Raw genomic sequence first — 19,190 nt, 5'->3', positions numbered from 1 at the left:
TCACCAGTATCTGGTTCTCTTCTTCTGGGCACACAGATTACCCTTCTCAGCCTGGGAAGTCAGGGGGTGTGGCTAGCTCTGGCCTATCACTGTGAGAGGAAGGGATGTGTGCCACTTCCTGGCTGAAGAACAGAAGGGCAGGTTTGAGATCTCCACAGGTGCTCTTCCCCTTTCAATAAACCAGAAGCCTGAGTGCTGGAGGCAGTGCTGACACAAGAGGAGAAGCCTCTGGCCACCCATGGCAAACATGTAGCTTGAGTAAGAAATAAACCTGTGTTGTGTCATACTAAGATTTGAGGAGTTGTTTGCTACTGTCTCATAACCTCATCTGCTTATTACACAATCCCTCTCTTCACAAAGCCATTGAGAAGTCAGTGACTCCAGAATTGAAGTTCTTAGGCTAATATGATCCCAATTTGAAATCCTCAGGGGAAAAAACTTGCCCATTTTATTGTGATGTCATTGGCTCAGTGCAGTGAATGGATCTCAGCTCCTACCATCCGACATTGTTAAACGAAGGTCCAGCCCGGGATGGCAAATATATTTCCTCTCTTGGCTAAATTCTGATTGATTCCTGATGGCTAAAAGGGTGACACCTAAAAGGGTGTCTGAAAACAATTCTGAGGCCAAGTCTTGGCTATGCAGGTAGATAGCGCCGTTGATGAGTGATGTCTGCTGTGGGCATGGCACAAGGAGTAGAGGCGCGGACTGTGGTATCTGCCATCCCTGTGTCTCACTACTTTCAGAGAGGCACGTACTCTTTCCATGTGTCAGCAATCATGAGATCCTGCCCTGAAATACTTCCATGGAGAAAAACAGCATTAAGCAGTAGACTCAGCACAAGTCCATTACGAGCTTGCAGACTTGATCAGGTATCTTTGTTGCTGTAGTTGTTCTTCTTGCTCTTGTTGTTCTTATTGTTGTTTTTATTTATATTCAAGTCAGTTAACATATAGTGTAGTACTGGGTTCAGGAGTAGAATTTAGTTATTCAACACTCACATATAACACCCAGTGCTCATCCCAGTAAGTCCTCTCCTTAAGGCCCATCAGCCATTTAACCCCTCCACCTCACCCACCTTCCCCCCCAGCAGCCCTCAGTTTTTTCTCTGTATTTAACAATCTCTTATGGTTTGCCTCCCTCTCTGTCTTTATCTTATTTTATTGTTCCTTCCCTTCCTCTATGTTAATCTGTTTCATTTCTTAAATTTCACATATGAGTCAAATCATATGGTATTTGTCTTTATCTGACAGACTTATTTCACTTAGTGTAATACACTCTAGTTCCATCCATGTTGTTGCAAATGGCAAGACGTCATTGTTTTTTATTGCTGAGTAATATTCCATTGTATATATATTTTCTTTTCTTTTTCTTCAAAATGTTTATTTTTGAGACAGAGAGAGACAGAGTGTGAGTGGAAGAGGGGCAGAGAAAGAGGGAGACACAGAATCTGAAGCAGGCTCCAGGCTCCAAGCTGTCAGCACAGAGCCCGAACTCGAACTCACAAACTGAGATCATGACCTAAGCTGAACTCAGAGGGCCAAACAGCTGAGCCACCCAGGCACCTCTTTATTTTCTCTATCCATTTGTCAGTTGATGGACATCTGAGCTCTTTTCATAATTTGGATATTATTGATAGTGCTGCTATAAATATTGGGGTGCATGTGTCCCTTTGAATCAGCATTTTTGTATCCTTTGGATAAGATCAGGTATCTTAACCACAGTGAGAGAGTCATATTCCAAAAGGATCCTGCCTGATACTTACTTGAGAAAGTATTCTTTGTGACCAATTATCCAGAGAGCCTGGTATATAAAGCAGTCAGAATTCAGACATGTCAGTCCTTCAAACCCAGTGCCAAGATTCTCTTCTTAGCCTCCTTTCTAAAATCATCTCAATGTTTGACTGAAAGACACACCCAAAGTGAGGCTGGGGTGGAAGATTGGCAAGCGTAAATAAAATGTGAATGCTTAGGGCCTGGGTGTCCCATGGGAGGAGAGGTTTCTTTTTCTTCTGCCTCCTACTGTTCACTTAGATCCCCAGCTCTCAGCAGGACCCCTACCAACACCCCAAGGATGGACTGACCTTCACGGAGTCCTACTGTGAATCCAGCAATTCCATAGGCATTAGCTCATTTAATCTTTACAATATATGCTAAGAGACAGATACTATTTTATTTGTACAAATGAGGAATCTCAAGCAAAGAGAGGTTAAGAATCCAGACCAAAGTCTCAGTAAGTAAATTTAGAACTGTTCGACTCTAGAGCCCATGCATGGGCTGGTATATGCTAGAAGAAAATGAATCCGATTGCTAGAATCTTTGGTCCAATGGAAGTAAGAGATTAAAAATTACAGATCTGAGATCATTTAATATAGTGGTTAGTAACAGGAGCTTTGGAGTCCAAAAGGCTTCAGTTTGAGGCCTGGACCAATAGTTGTTTTTACATTTGAGACCTCAGACAAGTGATTCATTTCTCTCATCTGTAAAGCTGGAACACCTACAGGATTTACTTCATCTTCCTATGAGGACTTGGTGAGATTATACATATAAAGTGATTAGTCGACCTAGCATATGGTAAACATTAACAAAAAAAAAAAAAGCTCTTATTATTCTCAATGATTTATCATTCTTTCCTCCATGCTTAATTATCACACAGGCAAGCTTAACTTGGTTGTTTTATATTAAAGTTGACTGAGTGGGAAAAATAATGTCTCCTTTAGAGAAAATTTCTGCCAAATAAAAGTCAAAATTACTGAGATCTAGAAGCCTTTTTAACTGATCCATTCAGGGATTTTGCCTCATGTCTGTTTCTTTCAGTCTTCCATTATGATATACTGCAACCAAAGGCCAGATCTTATACTACCTCAGACTCAAAAAGCATTTAAAAGGTGGCCCTGAGGGCTGATCCATGATTTTATTAAAGCAAAATAAGGTTAGACTTTCTCCTCAACCTCATTAAAAGCACAGAGTTACATTGACCTTGTTCTTTGATTGAGATTATTCAGAACCACCATCAAAAGAAAAACCACGTAGCAATAGGACTGAACTGCCAACTGAAAGGTTGGAAATGCAAGTCTCAGCAACCCAGGCTCATTACGACATAGTAAGGAAATGTATCAGCCAGGACTCCAGAGAAAGAGAAACAACAGGCACATGCTCGTGTGTATGAGTGTGTGTGTGTGTGTGTGTGTGTGTGTGTGTGCGCGTGCACGTGCGAGCGCACGCATGGCTAACTACTGAGAGAGAGAGAGAGAGATGTATTCTGTCTGTCTGTCTGCCGATCCAACTACTGAGAGAGAGCGAGCGATTTATTTTAAGGAATTGGTTCACATGACTATGGAGGTCAGCAAGTCTAAAATCTGCAGGGTAGGCTGGCAGGCTGGAACCCCAAGGAAGTTACAGTTTGAGTCTGTAGGCAGCCTTCTGCCAGAATTTCTTTTGCTTGAGGGCAGTCATTCTGTTTCAAGGAAGGCCTTCAAATGATTGGATGAAGCCACTCACGTTATGGAGGATATTCTGCTTTGCTCAGAGTTTATGGACTTAAATGTTATCTCATTAAAAAATAAATGAGATAAAATGCCATCTCATCACACACACACACACACACACACACGCACACGCACACACACGCACACACAGAACGTTTAGAATAATATTTGACCAAATATCTGGGTGTCATGGCCTTGACACATAAAATGAATCATTACATGAAGTCACGTTTTATTTGGGGCTAGGGTGTTCTCAACCATAATGATCACCTGCATCCTATATCAAACAATAACATCCCAATAGTCCTTCAGAAATCTATATGTCCCTCTGAAGAAAAGGAAGATAATAGTGTTATTATTCCCTGACCACTCTATGAGATGTTCCCTAATCTGAGTTAATCCTCAGCTTTTCTTACTACTGTTGCAACCCGCACCATATCTTCAAATTCCCTGGACCAATACAATAGAAGCAAAGGCATGTACAGATTTTTATGAGGACATGGAAGAAAGGAAAGACCCAGGTCTTTTTTATTTAAAATTTTTGAGTAGGCTTCATGCCCAACACAGAGCCCAACATGGAGCCTCAACTCACGACCCTGAGATCAAGAGCCAAGCTGAGATCAAGAATCAGACTCTTAAGTCAGCAGGGCCAGTGGCGCAATGGATCACGCATCTGACTATGGATCAGAAGAATCAGACTCTTAACCAACAGAGCCACCCTAGCACCCCAAAGGTCCATGTCTTTTTAGTGGCTTTTTAATAGCTGTTAAAGAGATTCTCAGCCATACTGTCTCCATATGCTTCAATAAAATGGTATTTGCCTTTCATTTAAAAAGTGTTTAATTTTTTTTCTACACCTTAATGTCTGAAAATAACTGAGTGAAGGGCAGAACTGATCCCTGTACCCAGGCATTTGTTATAGTGCAAGTGCAAGCTGAAGACTGAACAACAGACTCTGGAGAGTGCGTGATGAAATATAAATGAGAATCCTGTTGCCAGGCTCTGAGGATGAAGTGAGCTACCAAATGTGAAATGTTCAGATTGCTGCTAAATCTCTTCCAGTTACCCTCCCAGGTAGCTCTTCATCATTCCCCGTGCTCTTGTGCTCTGTGCCCTAGAAAGCTGACCTCTGATGGAGACCAGCTGCTGGTTGTGCCACTGTGATCAGTCAGTGGAGAACAATGGTGAGAGGTGGGAAGGGGGAGGAAAATAGTCTCAGGATTTATTTTGAGGCTCCCTCCCTGAGAGGTCACATGGGCTAGCTGTGTCCCTCAACTCAAAGTCATAGCTCCTGTTGGCCACAGGACTCCTGGATCCCCTTCAGATCTAGGGTGAAAACCGTTCCTCAGTGTTGCTAGCCCAGAGGCCCAGTACTGTCCTGTAGGGTTATCCTGCCAACTGGTCACAGCCTGTGGATTGTCCCTTCACCAAAAGCACTTCTAATTACCTAATTTGAGTGTGCTATTTCTGCTAGCTGGGACTGACTAAAAAGGTATTCAACATGTTATTTCTCCCTTTGTTTGAAGAGTTGGGATAATAAAAATCCTCTAGAACATTTGAGTTTTTTTGCAATCCATAACTGAGCAAGTACCTTCTCATTTTACTCAATGTTCTTTAGACACTGTGTCATAATTTCCTCCATAAATCCAAAGCCCAACCCAAATGTTCTTTATCCTGCCATGAGAATTACATAATCCTCAGTGTTTTTCTTTTTATCCTAGTTTCAAGGGAGCTCAGTGTTGAACTGTCTTTATTGTCAATAATGAATTCATTTAAGTACCCAGATATAACTATTTCTATGCTCCTTGACATGATTTTTAAAACTGGGTTTCAGCTGATTTTGTTATTTTCCTTTCTTTTTTTTTCTTTCTCACTGTTTTTGGTCTGGTGAGTCATCTAAATTCTTTGGGGAGTAAGGAGAAAATACGCCCTAGTTAATAAATACCTCAAAATAAAAATCAGGCCTGGAAGCAGCTTTAAGACTTTAAGAAAGAACCACAAAACCTAGGTTCACAAGGGTCCACCTGAAAACCCCAGAGGCAAGAGGCAAAATGTGAGGAGGAAGTCAGGTCCCACCCAAAGGCAAATGGGTCCAGGCAGCATATCCATAACCAGCCCCCTTTTTTCACCCCAGCCCCGATATCATGTCTGTTTAGTGAGTTCCCTCTGGGGCTTAGTCACATTTAAGAATGGCTCAAACTTACTCTTGGTGTGGAGCTCCTGTCTTGGTCAGCAAAGTCAGCACAAAAAACATGAAAATCACGAAGACAGCAAGACCAACCCAAAATCCAATCACAATGGAATCTGTAAACAGTTAATACTGGAATTAGTATTTCACAGCAGCTTAAAACTTGAACATTCAAGGAAACTGAGTTTTTCAGTAGATGAAATAAGAGAAGAAGTCAACAATCTCCTAAGACAATTTGACCCATTAGTCAACTGGGGACAGATAAGGTACAGAGAATGAAGGGAAGAGTCCACATGCCTCTGGGTTTCTGTCTCAGATAACACTAAGAGACTTTGGCTTTATTGACTCTTGGTTTCCCTATCTTAATGAAGGAATCCAGGAAAGAAGGTAAACCATCTAGGTCCTTAAGATTCCACTAAAGTGTCCTGAGTTAGAAAATATTGCTTTTTTAGCAGAGACTGCAATATGTAATTTGAAATGAATTCTGATACAACCCAACCCATTTTGTATTTTCACTTACATCCATGCTGGAACAACTCAAGTCCTTATTACTTCTTGAGGGGAACATGTGAACCACCTCCCAAAGGCTTTTCCTGTCTTCTACCTTTCCTTCTGCCTCATCTCTGTAAGAATCTACTTTATGACAGCTCTGATAATATTGCCCTTGTAGAAAAAACTCTTCAGCAAAAATGGACCTGACCTTTTCCAAATTAAAAGAGATTCCATATGTAAAGCACTTTATATGATGTCTGGCATCTGAGAAAAAGGTACCCTGTATTTACCAGCTATTATTGTTAAAATCATCAATTTTTCCATTTACACCTACTTAAACCCCATGTTTCCAGTTAGATTAGGGAACATCATGTCCCAGTATTTACCTTAACTCTTAGCCATGACTTCCTAAGACACACACCTTTTCATGGGCTCTTACCCTCACCTGGCTGGAACAACTTTCCCCAACATAGAGCTAATGAAAGTATAACCATCCTTCAAAGCCCATTCCTTGCACCATCCCCTTCACAAAGCCTGGACTAACTTCCCTAACTGATGTGTTTCTCCCTCTTTGAACCCCGTGGCATTTGTGCTTCTCTATGTGGGCCCTTCCTTGAACCTATCTTGGGAAATAGTCATCAGTATCTTTGGGAGACGGATGAAACTGGATTGTCTGTACAAACTGACATATACCTGATAGGGTCTCAAATCTGGAGGAAGCACCAGAGTTGAATTATTTTATATTTTCTGATCTATTATAATAAATTTACTTATGTGAGATTAGAAATAAATGATTGAGGGGGGTGCCTGAGTGGCTCAGTCAGTTAAACATCTGACTTCAGCTCAGGTCATGATCTCACAGTCCATGAGTTTGAGCCCTGTGTTGGGTTTTGACAGCTTGGAGACTGGAGCCTGCTTTGGATTCTGTGTCTCCCTCTCTCTCTGCTTCTTCCCTGCTTGCACTCTGTCTCTCTCTCTCTCTCTCAAAAATAAACATTAAAAATTTTTTAAATAAATGATTGGCGCTTATACATTAAATGTGTTTAAATGCAAAACATCATTCTAATTAAGTTATGTGTTTATAACCCTTTCTCTACAGTGAAGAAATCAGATTAGCAATTTAGTCTGAATAATTCATATTTCATTCTACATATAGTTTTGCTGAGAGGTTAACTTCTATTCAACAATGTTTATTCAGCACTCTAGATACAAAACTAATATATCTTTCCTTGACTTAAGAGTGCCAAAGAAATAGAAACTGTAGACTTTGCCTTATAATATAGCGGAAATGAAATCTAAAAAAGACAAAAGGACAAATACCAAAAAATACATATACACAAGAGCAACCAACATACAACCATAACATGTCAACTGTGGGGCACAGCCTCTGAAGCACCACCGTGCAGGCAACAACAGCCCAGCATGCTGTACTTCATCGCCTGCCTGCATAGCAAAGGCAAGTTCTAAAAGGACACACCAGAGTTATGCTGAAGTTCTCAGCTGAGAGTTTAACCTAGTCATGCTGATTCACATTGGAAGCTGTTCTCATTAGGATAATGGCTGGATCCCCATCAGTACTTCTCTTCTCTAGCCCAGGGTGTACAGAGGTGGAGGAGGAGTGCCTTTAACCCAGCGTAGTTCCTTCTCTCTGCCCCTCTAGTGCCCCTGTGAACTGATCAAAACGCAGCAATGATGTGGGGCATGAGAAGGTCACTGCCATTCCTTGAAGTCATGAGGGAGCAGACTAGGGAGGAGCAGGGCTGTGACTGGAACTTGAGAATCCTAGTTATCCAACAGCCTTTCCAAACACTTCCTTGATAACATGGCATCTACATTTCCTATCACGATATGCTTTAAGTGGCTCTGTTTACTCACATTACCCTTCAAATGGAATTTTGCTTCCTCTAATTATTCCCATTAATTTTCCTCTACCTCATCCTCTGTCACATGACTTGACCCAAGGGTACTTTCTTACCCTGAGCCCCTTACAGTGAACATCAGAGATCCCCATATCATACTAGGAATATCCAAGCTCTCTTGCAGTTTTATTTATATGCCAAGTTTCATGGGCATGGCAGGGAAAACAGAGCCCCTAGCCCTCTCCAAATCACCCTTTCCTAAGAAGGATTCAAATAAAAGTTTATATAGAGTAAAACTCCAATGCAGCCAGTAGGTGAAGGGAGCCAAGAGAAGCCTTCCAAAGGTGTTTCCAACAGAGCCCAGCAGTTTTGTCCTGTCTAGAAACTGAACTATTTAGAGATCATTACAGTAAAAGGGTAGAGCAAATTGCCAAGGGGAATTCTAAATGGAATGTGTCATAATAAAATAACTTCCCCTCAACCTGACCAGTAATGAATGAAATGAAACAGATCTGAAGGCTGATGATGACATGTTTTTCACTGGTGTGATCATTTTTCTCCATGATTATCTTTTCTACTCTAGAGTAGGACTAGAACAGCTACCCCATCCCAATCCCCTCCTCTCCACCTCCTAAGAATAAACTGTGACCTTTCCAACTCGTGGTTGAATGAAAAACAAGGACTAATACTTAATTTGAAAGAGAGGGTTCAGGATATGAGAGCCAGCGGTCCTCACACCGCTTCTGGCTCCTAATGCATTAGGGTCAATTTTGTGATGGGAATTTCTGGCAAGGAGCCAACAGTGGTGATCTGCTCCAAATGACAAGTCATAGCCTAAGCATTCAGAAGCTCTAGCTCTGCTTCTCATCTTGATGACCTGGTTTCTTGCTAACTCATCCATGTGCGTGGCTGGCATTATCTGCAAATAGATATTGAAAACAATGCATGGAACATGGCTTCCACTGATGGCTCAGAATAAGAGGATGCTCTTTCAGTTTTTGCTCAACACAGCAGCTTAAATAGTCCTGTTTAGATGGGTCCTAGGAGCCCATTGACTCATAGGCTTTGCTTTTGCTTCTCTAAGCACACCTTGTCTTGTCTATCCAGGGCCTTCCTAAATGTCCTGTTTCTCTCCTTCCCTTTATAGCAACGTTCATGAGCTATTTGTCTGAACATATGATTTCCAGTTCCTTTCCTCTCATTTTTTTTTCTTGAATCAATTCCATCAGCCTTTCCCTCCCAACCTACTCCATTAAGACTGCTTTAAAATCATTGCCAATAACTTCCACATTGTAAATCCAATAGTTAAGTCACAGCCCTCAATTTACTTGACCTAGTAGCAGCATTTTATGCAGACCACTGTCTCCTCCTTGAAGTTCTTTCCTTTTTTTTTTTTAATTTTATTGTGAGAGAGAGATAGAGGGCAAGTTGGGGAGTGGCAGAGAGCAAGGGAGACAGAATCCCAAGCCAGCTCTGCACATCAGCACAGAGCCCAATGTAGGGCTTGATCCCATGAACCGTAAGATCATGACCTGAGCTGAAATCAAGAGTTGGACGCTTAACAAACTGAGCCACGCTGGTGCCCCCCTTGAAGCTCTTTCTTAATTTGGCTTCCAGGAAACACAGTTGCCCTGTTTTCTTCCTACCTTCTGTACATTCCATTTAGACTCCTTTGCTATTTTCCTCCCAACACCTCCAACTTTTAAATGTTAGCATGCTGCAGGGCTCATTCCTTAAACCTCTTCACTTTTCTATCTATGCTCATTCATCCAGCCTCTTAACTTTGAGCATCCTTTATATGCTATGACTCTCTAATTCATACCTTCACAGCACCTCTCCCACATCTCCTACTGGATGTCTGACAGGTCTCCATTTAACAAGTGCAAAGCTAAGCTCCTCATGTCCCTGCTTCTCCCATGTCTTCTCCATCTCAGTTAACAGCAATTCATCCTGCCAATTAGATCACAAATCTTCATACCAACCTTGGCTCTTCTTTTGATTATGCTCTGTGACCAAGCCATTGACAAATCCTATCAGGTCTATCTTTAAGAAATATCTATGATTTATGTACCTCTCACCACTCCACTGTCCCCACCATGGCCAAGCCTCCATTGTCAGCTGCCTGGACCACTGCAATAGTCCCCATGACTGGTGTTCTGCTTCCAGTCTCATCCTCTTCCTTCCTCAGCTTCGGAGTGGTCTTATTAAAACCTCAGACAGATTCTACTCCTCTTCTCCAAATAACACTCAGAAAAAGCCCAAGTCCTTAGCATGACACCAAAGACTCTATTATCTCTTTCCTCTTCTCTATTCCCTGACTTCTCTTGCTGCTCTGCCTCTTACTCACTCCCCTGGCACCATGCTGGTCTCCTTATTGTTCCTTGCATGTTCCATTTCATTCTTTTTATGGAGAATTTTCTGGAACGCTCTTCCCCAGATATCTTATAATTCAACTTCTCACTCCCTTCAAGTCTTTTCTCAAACTTTTCCTTCTCAATAAGGCCTTCCATGGCTGTTCCATGTAAAGTTTCACCTCCATACTCGACATCTCCATTCTCTAATTTATTTTTTTTCTATCACCATCTGGCATGGTTTGTTTATTTCACTTATTTATTATCTGTCTCTCTCATTAGACAGCAAAATCTATACTATGAGGTATTTTTGTCTTTTCTGTCTACTGTTGTATCCTAATGCTTAAAACAGTGCTGCATATAACCAGCACTCAATAAATATTTGCTGAAAGAGTGAGTGAATGAATGTCCATTCTGCTGGTACTGAATATATGTCAGATATATGTCCACTTCTGATACATTATAAGGTTTAACACCAAATGCAAAATTGAGGGTAAAAGGAGAATTCACAATAACCATCAGAGATTGTCTCTTAGATGAAAGACCCTTAGAAGGTAGGAATCTTTATTTCAGTAGAAGAACCTAGTCTAACTAAAGATGGAGCTACTATTGCCAAGTATGATCCATTAGAGGTAAAGCAAATGAAGATAACTGTTACAGTCCTTCATATCCTCAATAAATGCTTCCCCTTGAAAGATCTGGCTTCTATTTTTCTGAAACTGCACTTAACTGGCTTTGAATTTTGCTACAAGGAGACACATTGAAGGTCAGAATCACAGTATTTTAAAATGGAAGAGAGTATAAATACTCAGTACAATAGGTGGCTTAATCTTTTCTATTTTCCTGTATGTCTGTGTTTTTTGTTTGTCTCTTATTCTTCTCTATGCGTCTTATATATTGTCAGGTTCCTGAAGCTAAAGACCTCTACTTTGACCGGATCCCTCCCATCAGAACAGTAAGAACTCACCCAGGTATTTTGTTTTTTTTTTTTTTCTTTCCTGATGTGAATGTTAAAACTAACAAAAGCACTCCATATTAATATATAGCAGGTAGAGTATGTAATGTGTCATACTTCTGCCTACCTTGTGCAAGAATTCTTGCCAGCTATAATCATTTTTACAATGTAATACCTTCTGAAAAGATTTTCAATTGTCTCTAGAAATGTACCAACCAAAAAAAAAAAAAAAAATAGCAGCAGGCCTGTTTCCTTGGTCCTTTAAACTAAAGAAAAGAGATAGGAGAAAACTGACAGAAAAAAAAAATTTGTGTCACCAGGCTATAAAAGCACATATTGTAGGGAGATTTATAGCAATTTGTCCCATCGTTTTGATTTCCACTAAAATTCTTAACAAGCAAGTATCCTTACCTAAAGATTATCCCAGAAATATAATAGATTAAAGAATTAAAGTACATGCAGGAGGATGATTTCAGACCCTGACAGCCACAGCCTTCCTCCAGATAATCGATACCAGCATAATCTAGTGGATTTTATGCACTTTTTGAATTTTCCACAAAGAAATACTGAGTAAGCATCAGAAAAAAAAAAAAGGAAGGCATGAAAGCATTTAATTATTACCATTCACTTCAGGGATAAAGAATATACGGTTTAGTTAACGACTTTTTAAGGAACAAATATAGAAAACCCTTGATTTAGTAAATGAGTCACCCTAAAGTTCTTTGCAGCCCTACTGGTGGATAGCAGAACGTGGCAACCATGCATCACTGCCCCTAATTGCCCTGTGGGAAGTCTGGCCCCAGCCACCAGCCACCAATGGCTTCCAGGCCCCAGACTCACAGGTGAAGCCAGGGCTCTTGCACTCCTTTCTGCAGCAGGGAAGTGGGGACACAGGCTAGGTGAGGTGGGAGGAGGAGCTGACTAGGATGGAGACTTAGGAGGCTCCTGAGCCCCCTCCTTCCACCAACACACTGAATATCAGCTACATATGGAAGCATTCTCTCTGAAAGGTATCTAGAAACTAAGTCACTCCTACACATCTGGCAAATGAGGAAAACACACACACGAAAAAGGGTAGGAAAGGCTGAGACCCAGTCTTGCCATACCTCCTACCCCCAGCACTGCTACATACAAGTGGAAGGAAACCCTCAACTGCTAGCTTCTTCCTAAGAAGGGAAGAGTTTGGACAACATATCTAGAGCCCCACTTTTAAGATTCACGCTGCAGAAATGGGCCCCTAAAATGTCTAGCTCTGACAGTCAACAGGGCTGGCGTCCATGAGAACTCACAGAAGATTGCAAACAAAGAAGCATAATTCGTGGGTGTGCAAGCCTTCACCACAGCCATCTCCCCCGAGGCTCAGTGCAGAGGAAGTAGGCAAAAATGCCCATTTCCCATTCTTCCTCTGAAAGGGGTTTATCTGCATACTTTAAAAGATGCTGCTTCCGGGCCAGACTTCTAATTTAGCACGTATCTAGTGGCCGCCTGCAGTCTTCCCCAGAGGGCAGGGAAGGTGTTTGCCAAAAGGCAACTGCCAACTGGCAAACACCTTCCCTGCCTTCTCCCCCCAGCCTGCTCCAGTAATACAACCAAGCCACCAGTATCTCCCTGGAAAGAGCTTGCATACAAGTCTGACACCCTAGCTTTTGTGGCTACAGCCTGGGGCACAGGTCCCCAATCTCCTGGCTCTGATACCAATGGCGCTTACACTCAGCAGTCCTACAGGACTGTAATGAACAAAGAAGCAGTTCTTAACAAGCACAGGAGCACTTACACAGCTACACACTCAGCCTAGAAGAGAGCAAACAGGCAAAAACTGAAAGAGGACTTCCGCGACGTCCATTTTGACTTCCAACTTTCTAATTGATTAAACGTTTCTTTCCAGCTTTTCTCTTAGTTCAGGCAAAAGATCCCGGGGCAAAGCATCCGCTGATGGAAACCGGAACTACCCCATCCTGCAATAAGGACTTCCCTGAGCCAGCAAGACTCTGCCCATGATTGACTCCAAACCAATGATAACCTGAACTTTATTGTCTTCATTTGTGCCACATTTTTCTCCTATAAACCTGGAAGTATTTTTGGCACTTTGGAGACAATCTTTGAGATGCTCGTCAGCTATCTTCCTGATGATGGCCTCATTGATATAACTGCTTTCTTGTTTCACTACCATTCATTTTTCTACCTTTGGAGTTTGTCAGCGCAAGTGGCCAGACCTGGTCTGTTCAGGACCCCCAGAGCCAGGTGCTCTTACACCCCAGCACCCCTGTTACAAAACTTCATTCTCCCAGTTTCTCTCTGGGAGGGGCTTAATTGCATATATTCCCAGCTGCTGCCTAAGGGTCTGCCTTCTAATCAGTCTACATGTAGGCACCAACCACAATTTTTCTCTTGAGGACACAGGCAAGTCTTGACATGCTCTCAACTACTGGGGGCCACTAAGAACAAAGAAGTTTGCTTTGACAATCATGAAAGTTTGAGAGGCAACCAGGAGCTTAGTTGATCTCCCACACAAGACCAATCAAAACTGGGAGAGGTAGCTGTTTTATCTAATGCACTGAAAGCAGCCCAGAGAGTCAAGGAAAATGAAGACAGAAGAATTTGTTCCAAACTAAAGAACAAGAATAGATCTTAATGAAATGGAAATAAGTGATTTACCTGATAGAGAGTTCAAAATAATGGTGATGAACCCTGGGGGCAAGCTCTGTGACATTGACCTGGGCAATGGCTTTTTGGATTTGATACCAAAAGCAAAGACAACAAAGGTAAAAATAAATAAATGTGACTACATCAAACTAAAAATCTTCTGCACAGCAAAGGAGAGCACCAACAAAAGGAAAAGGCAATGTATGGAATGGGAGAAAATATTTGCGAACCAAATATCTGATAAGGGGTTAATATCTAAAATATATAAGGAACCCATACAATTCAATGCCAAAAAGCATCCCAATTAAAAAGTGGGCAAAGGACCCGAATATATATTTTCCAAAGACATCCAAATGGCCAATAGGCACATGGAAAAGGTGCTCACCATCACTAATCATCAAGGAAATCCAAATCAAAACCACAAGATAACACCTTATCCCTGTTTGGATGTTTATTATCAAAAAGACAAGAGATAACAAATGCTGGGGAGGATGTAGAGAAAAGGAAACACTTGTACACTCTCGGTGGAAATGTAAACTGGTACGGCCACTATGATAAATAATATGGAGTTTCCTCAAAAAATTAAAAAGAAAACTACCTGTGATCCACTTCCGGATATATATCAAAGGAAATGAAACCATTATCTTGAAGAGATATCTATACCCCCATGTTCACTGCAGCATTATTCACAATAGCCAAAGTATAGAAACAACCTAGGTGTCCTCTTACATAGATGCACGTGCATGGGCAGGCACACACACACACACTAAAATATTAGTTGGCCTTTAAAAAGAAGGAAATCGTGGGGTGTCTGGGTGGCTCAGTTGGTTAAGGATCTGACTTTGCTCAGGTCATGATCTCATGATTTGTGAGTTCTAGCCCGACATCAGGCTCTATGCTGACAGCTCAGAGCCTGGAGCCTGCTTCGGATTCTGTGTCTCCCTCTCTCTCTGGCCCTCCTCTGCTCACAGTCTGTCTGTCAGTCTCCCTAAAAAATAAACAAACATCAAAAAAAATTAAAAAAAAAAAAAAGAAACAGAGTAGAAAAGTGGTTGCCAGGGGCTGGATGTGGAGGGAACAGGGAGAAGTTGATAAAAGGTTATAAATTTTCAGTTATAAAAGGAATAAGGTCTGAGGATCTAAGATTTAACATGTTAAGTATAGTTGACAACATGTATTGTATAATTAAAATTTGCAATAGAGTAGAACTTAAATGTTCTCACCAAAAAATAAATAAAGGGAAATATCTGAGGTGATGAGTGTGTCAATTAACTGGATGGATGGAATCTGTTCACCATGTATATGGATGCCAAATCATCACTTGGTACCTTTTAAATATGTTATAATCTTATTTGTCAGTTATGCCTCAACAAGGCTGAAAAAAAAAAAGAAGTCTTGCAAGGGAGCAGCAGGTGAAAGTGAAGGATCATTAACACAGAGATAGGTCAGAATTGTAGCATCGAGGAAATACTAACAGCAGAAGTATTTCCTTTACATTTGCATCTCCATTTCTAGTCTTTCTTATAGTTCCTAATGTATCCCATGAAAATGAACTGGTTAAGAACCTAAAATTTGTATGGTGCTATGGATATTCATTCTGAAACCACCAAACATCTCTGGAATATGTAGGGGGTAGTCACCACAGGACCTAGGAGTGGGCAGCAGTTCCTAGACAACAAAGAAACTTTGTGTTGGCCAGTCAGCATGCAGTTACGACTGGAGGTGGACAGTAACCTTCCACAGAACTGTATTTCCTTGCTCTGTGCTGGATCATTAATCACTCCAATAACATAAAACATAATTCATGCCTATCACACAGAGTTAGGAATTGTCATAGGCTATTCTAGTCTGTCATGAACAAACACACACAGATAGAATGCTCTCTACAGCCTCAGAAAACCAACAGGGATGAAAGGATGCCATTGACCAGGTGTTAGAAAAGAGGGTTCTTCAAATAATAGTTCCAGACTACTTTTGTACACACTTGTGATGGCCCAAATGTTCACACAGTTTGGGAGAGCTGGAATCACTAATACTTTAAAAAGAATCTCAGTTTGTGGGGGAAAGCAGGCAAAAACCTCTTTGACTTCAGCCGCAGTTGAGGTCTTAACACATCTCCAGAGGCAAGGTAAAATAAAAACGAAAATGAACTATTGGGACCTCATCAAAATAAAAAGCTTCTGCACAGCAAAGGAAACAATCAGCAAAACTAAAAGGTAATTGATGGAATGGAAGAAGATATTTGCAAATGACATATCAAATAAAGGGTTAGTATCCAAAATCTATAAAGAACATGTCAAACTCAACACCCAAAAAAATAATCCAGTGAAGAAATGGGCAAAAGACATGAATAGACACTTCTCCAAAGAAGACATCCAGATGGCTAACAGACACATGAAAAAATGCTCAACATCATTCATCATCAGAGCAATACAAATCAAAACCACAATGAGATACCACCTCACACCGGTCCGAATGGCTAACATTCACAACTCAGGCAACAACAGATGTTAGCGAGGATGTGGAGAAAGAGGATCTCTTTTGCACTGCAAACTAGTGCAGCCACTCTGGAAAACAGTATAGAGGTTCCTCAAAAAATTAAAAATAGAACTGCCCTTCAACCCAGCAATTGCACTACTAGGTATTTATCCAAGGGATACAGGCGTGCTGTTTCAAAAGGGCACATACACCCCAATGATAGCAGCACTATCAACAATAGGCAGAGTATGGAAAGAGCCCAAATGTCCATCGATGGATGAATGGATAAAGAAGATGTGGTAATTATATACTATGAAGTATCACTTGGCAACCAAACAGAATGAATCTTGCCATCCATGGATGACAAGGATGGAGCTGGAGGATGATATTATGCTAAGTGAAATAAGTCAGTCAGAGAAAGGCAAATATCATATGACCTCACTCCTATGAGGAATTTAAGATACAAAACAGATGAACATAAGGGAAGGGAAGCAAAAATAATATAAAAACAGGGAAGGGGGACAAAACATAAAAGGCTCTTAAATATAAAGAACAAACAGAGGGTTGCTAGAGGGGTTGTGGGAGGGGGGATGGGTTAAATGGGTAAAGGGCATTAAGGAATCTAATCCTGAAATCATTGCTGCACCATATGATAACTAACTTGGATGTAAATTAAACAATAAATAAATTTTAAAAAATAAAATAAAATAAAAAAGAATCTCAATTTGAGAATGGCACTGATTCATGTTCCTCCATTAAGGGAATCTTTCAAGTTCTTTGTCCCTCATGTAATACCATCTCTGAGCAATCAGACAATGTTTGGAAGGGGGTGCTTTCTGGGGTTTAGGGGATACAGAACAGAGTTGTGTAAAAAGAATGTTCAGGAAAATTCATTACTGAGGATTTCACAAGTTAAGACAAATAAATTATGTTTACAATGGGGAATTATATAAGACTTACATTTATGAGCCTTCAGTCCTTCAAAGGAAACTGGTCCAATCTCATAATATTCATATTCCCAGGTGTAATCAGAATTAGATGCAGATTGCTGGGATGTTCTGTTAGAAATTAACCTCTGGGCAGACATCTTCACCCTGCAAAAATGGAGAAAGGCAAATGTAGAACCTGTTAATTCATCCTCAAATGCACAATTACTCTAATTGCTCTTGACCCACATTCAAAAGTTCAGAAGAGAAAGGCCTCAAGGAGGTCCCTTCCATGAGGTCAGGGAGAGTTTTTTACTAGCGGCCTATACTTCATACCAAATAGCCATTGTTTCCTTTTATCTCCACCAGAATGGAATGTATTTGAAATCAGATACCATGTCTTCTGTTGTCTCCCAGAACTTAACTCAATGCCTGGCACATAACCAACTTTCAATAACTGATAAAGGAAGGAAGAGAAGGAAGGAGACAGTATACCAAAGTCTCTAAGCTTACAACTTCAGCCTCATTACCTTGTGTGAGTACGTAAAGCTCCATCACCTACATATATCTACAGAGAATAAATAAATCAGTACCAGAAGTGAATTAGCACAGTATATATATATATATATATATATATATATATATATATGTACCTACTGTACAAAAATAAAGACAAGCAACCAAAGTCTAATGAAATCAGGGGTGGGGGAGGGAAAAAACAGAAGTGGTCAACAAAAAGTCGCATAATGGGAGAAGATTCTCAGTGGAAGCCTGAATCTTGCCTACTTACTCCTGAAACTTGTCCTGTCCTTAGGATGTTCCGAGTGTCTGTGATGATTTTAGATTTAAAAACTCTGACTTCATTGAGACAAGATGTTGCATGGTGCAGCATGGATGCCGAAGTTGACAAGTCAACAGAGCTAGTATTCAGTACTGTGCACCTAACTGTCTACAAGACAGTGTACATTATGGGATGGAAGCAGGTGCTTGAGATACAGACCCAGAGCCCAGAGACCTTGCTTTATGTTGGGGAAATAATACAAAGTGACAAATAAGAGTAATATAAAAGAAAATTTGAATGAAAGATCAGCTAAAACCAAGATTCATTGAGAGGTCATAACCACAGGGTCCCACCCCCAAGATCTTTCTGAAGTTCCCCTTCTCCTACTTTGGGTCAGTATCACTTACTGCTGCCTCTAGGATACAACCCCCAGGGAGGCTGAGGCAAAATCACCACCCCAAGGCAAGAGTCACATCTTTCCCTCTTCCTTTCTTCCTCATTCCCCAGTCCTGGACCCCATAGAAACAGACTCTCACCCCTCAGCATCATATTGTTCAAAGGATGGTGTGCTCTGAGTTGGCGATGCATGCTAGTATCAGAACTGGAGTGTTACTGTGAGTGCCCAGGCAAACAAATCATCCCTTCAAAGGCAGGCGAGAATGTACCATTTCTCCTTTGGGAAAGAAAGCTACCCAAATTTTAAGCAAAGCTGACCTTCAAGGAAGTATTCAGTAACCTTTCTAACACCGGCACAAAAATAACATAAAACCCTTACCACAGTATTATCTTTGGTCTTTGTATCATTTGAAGAAGAGATTCTTTCTCTCAATAAATTTCCTCAGGAAATGAAAAGTAATAACTCCAACCTAAACAACACTATCCTCACTTATGAGTACTTCCTCCAGAAGAAAAGAATTGTGTGAGAAAAAAGAGTAGCTCTTCAGTTGTAGGGTTCAGAGATAAATGGTAGATCGGAGAAACATCTTGTCCATTTAAGAATGTGGAGGATTTCACACCATGCAGGAAGTGA

The 19,190-nt window shown here is 40.9% G+C and overlaps 1 protein-coding gene across 1 annotated transcript in view; it reads right to left on the bottom strand.

The window, feature by feature from the left end:
• MRAP2 (melanocortin 2 receptor accessory protein 2) overlaps window positions 1-19,190 on the bottom strand; it is a 50,750-nt gene that overhangs the window by 11,889 nt on the left and 19,671 nt on the right. Inside the window, exons 2-3 of the mRNA XM_039221823.1 lie at window positions 17,414-17,547; window positions 5,692-5,791 (exon numbers count right to left, since the gene is read on the bottom strand). Coding sequence (XP_039077754.1) covers window positions 5,692-5,791; window positions 17,414-17,540 — 227 coding nt within the window. The 5' untranslated portion in view covers window positions 17,541-17,547. The remainder of the gene's footprint in view (window positions 1-5,691; window positions 5,792-17,413; window positions 17,548-19,190) is intronic.

The sequence above is a fragment of the Hyaena hyaena genome, unplaced genomic scaffold (genome assembly GCF_003009895.1).
Source record: "Hyaena hyaena isolate Hyena2069 unplaced genomic scaffold, ASM300989v1 scaffold_1027, whole genome shotgun sequence".
In the NCBI taxonomy this organism is placed as follows: domain Eukaryota; kingdom Metazoa; phylum Chordata; class Mammalia; order Carnivora; family Hyaenidae; genus Hyaena; species Hyaena hyaena.
Note: the sequence above shows the minus strand (reverse complement) of the source record. Positions and strands in the feature narration are given on the sequence as shown.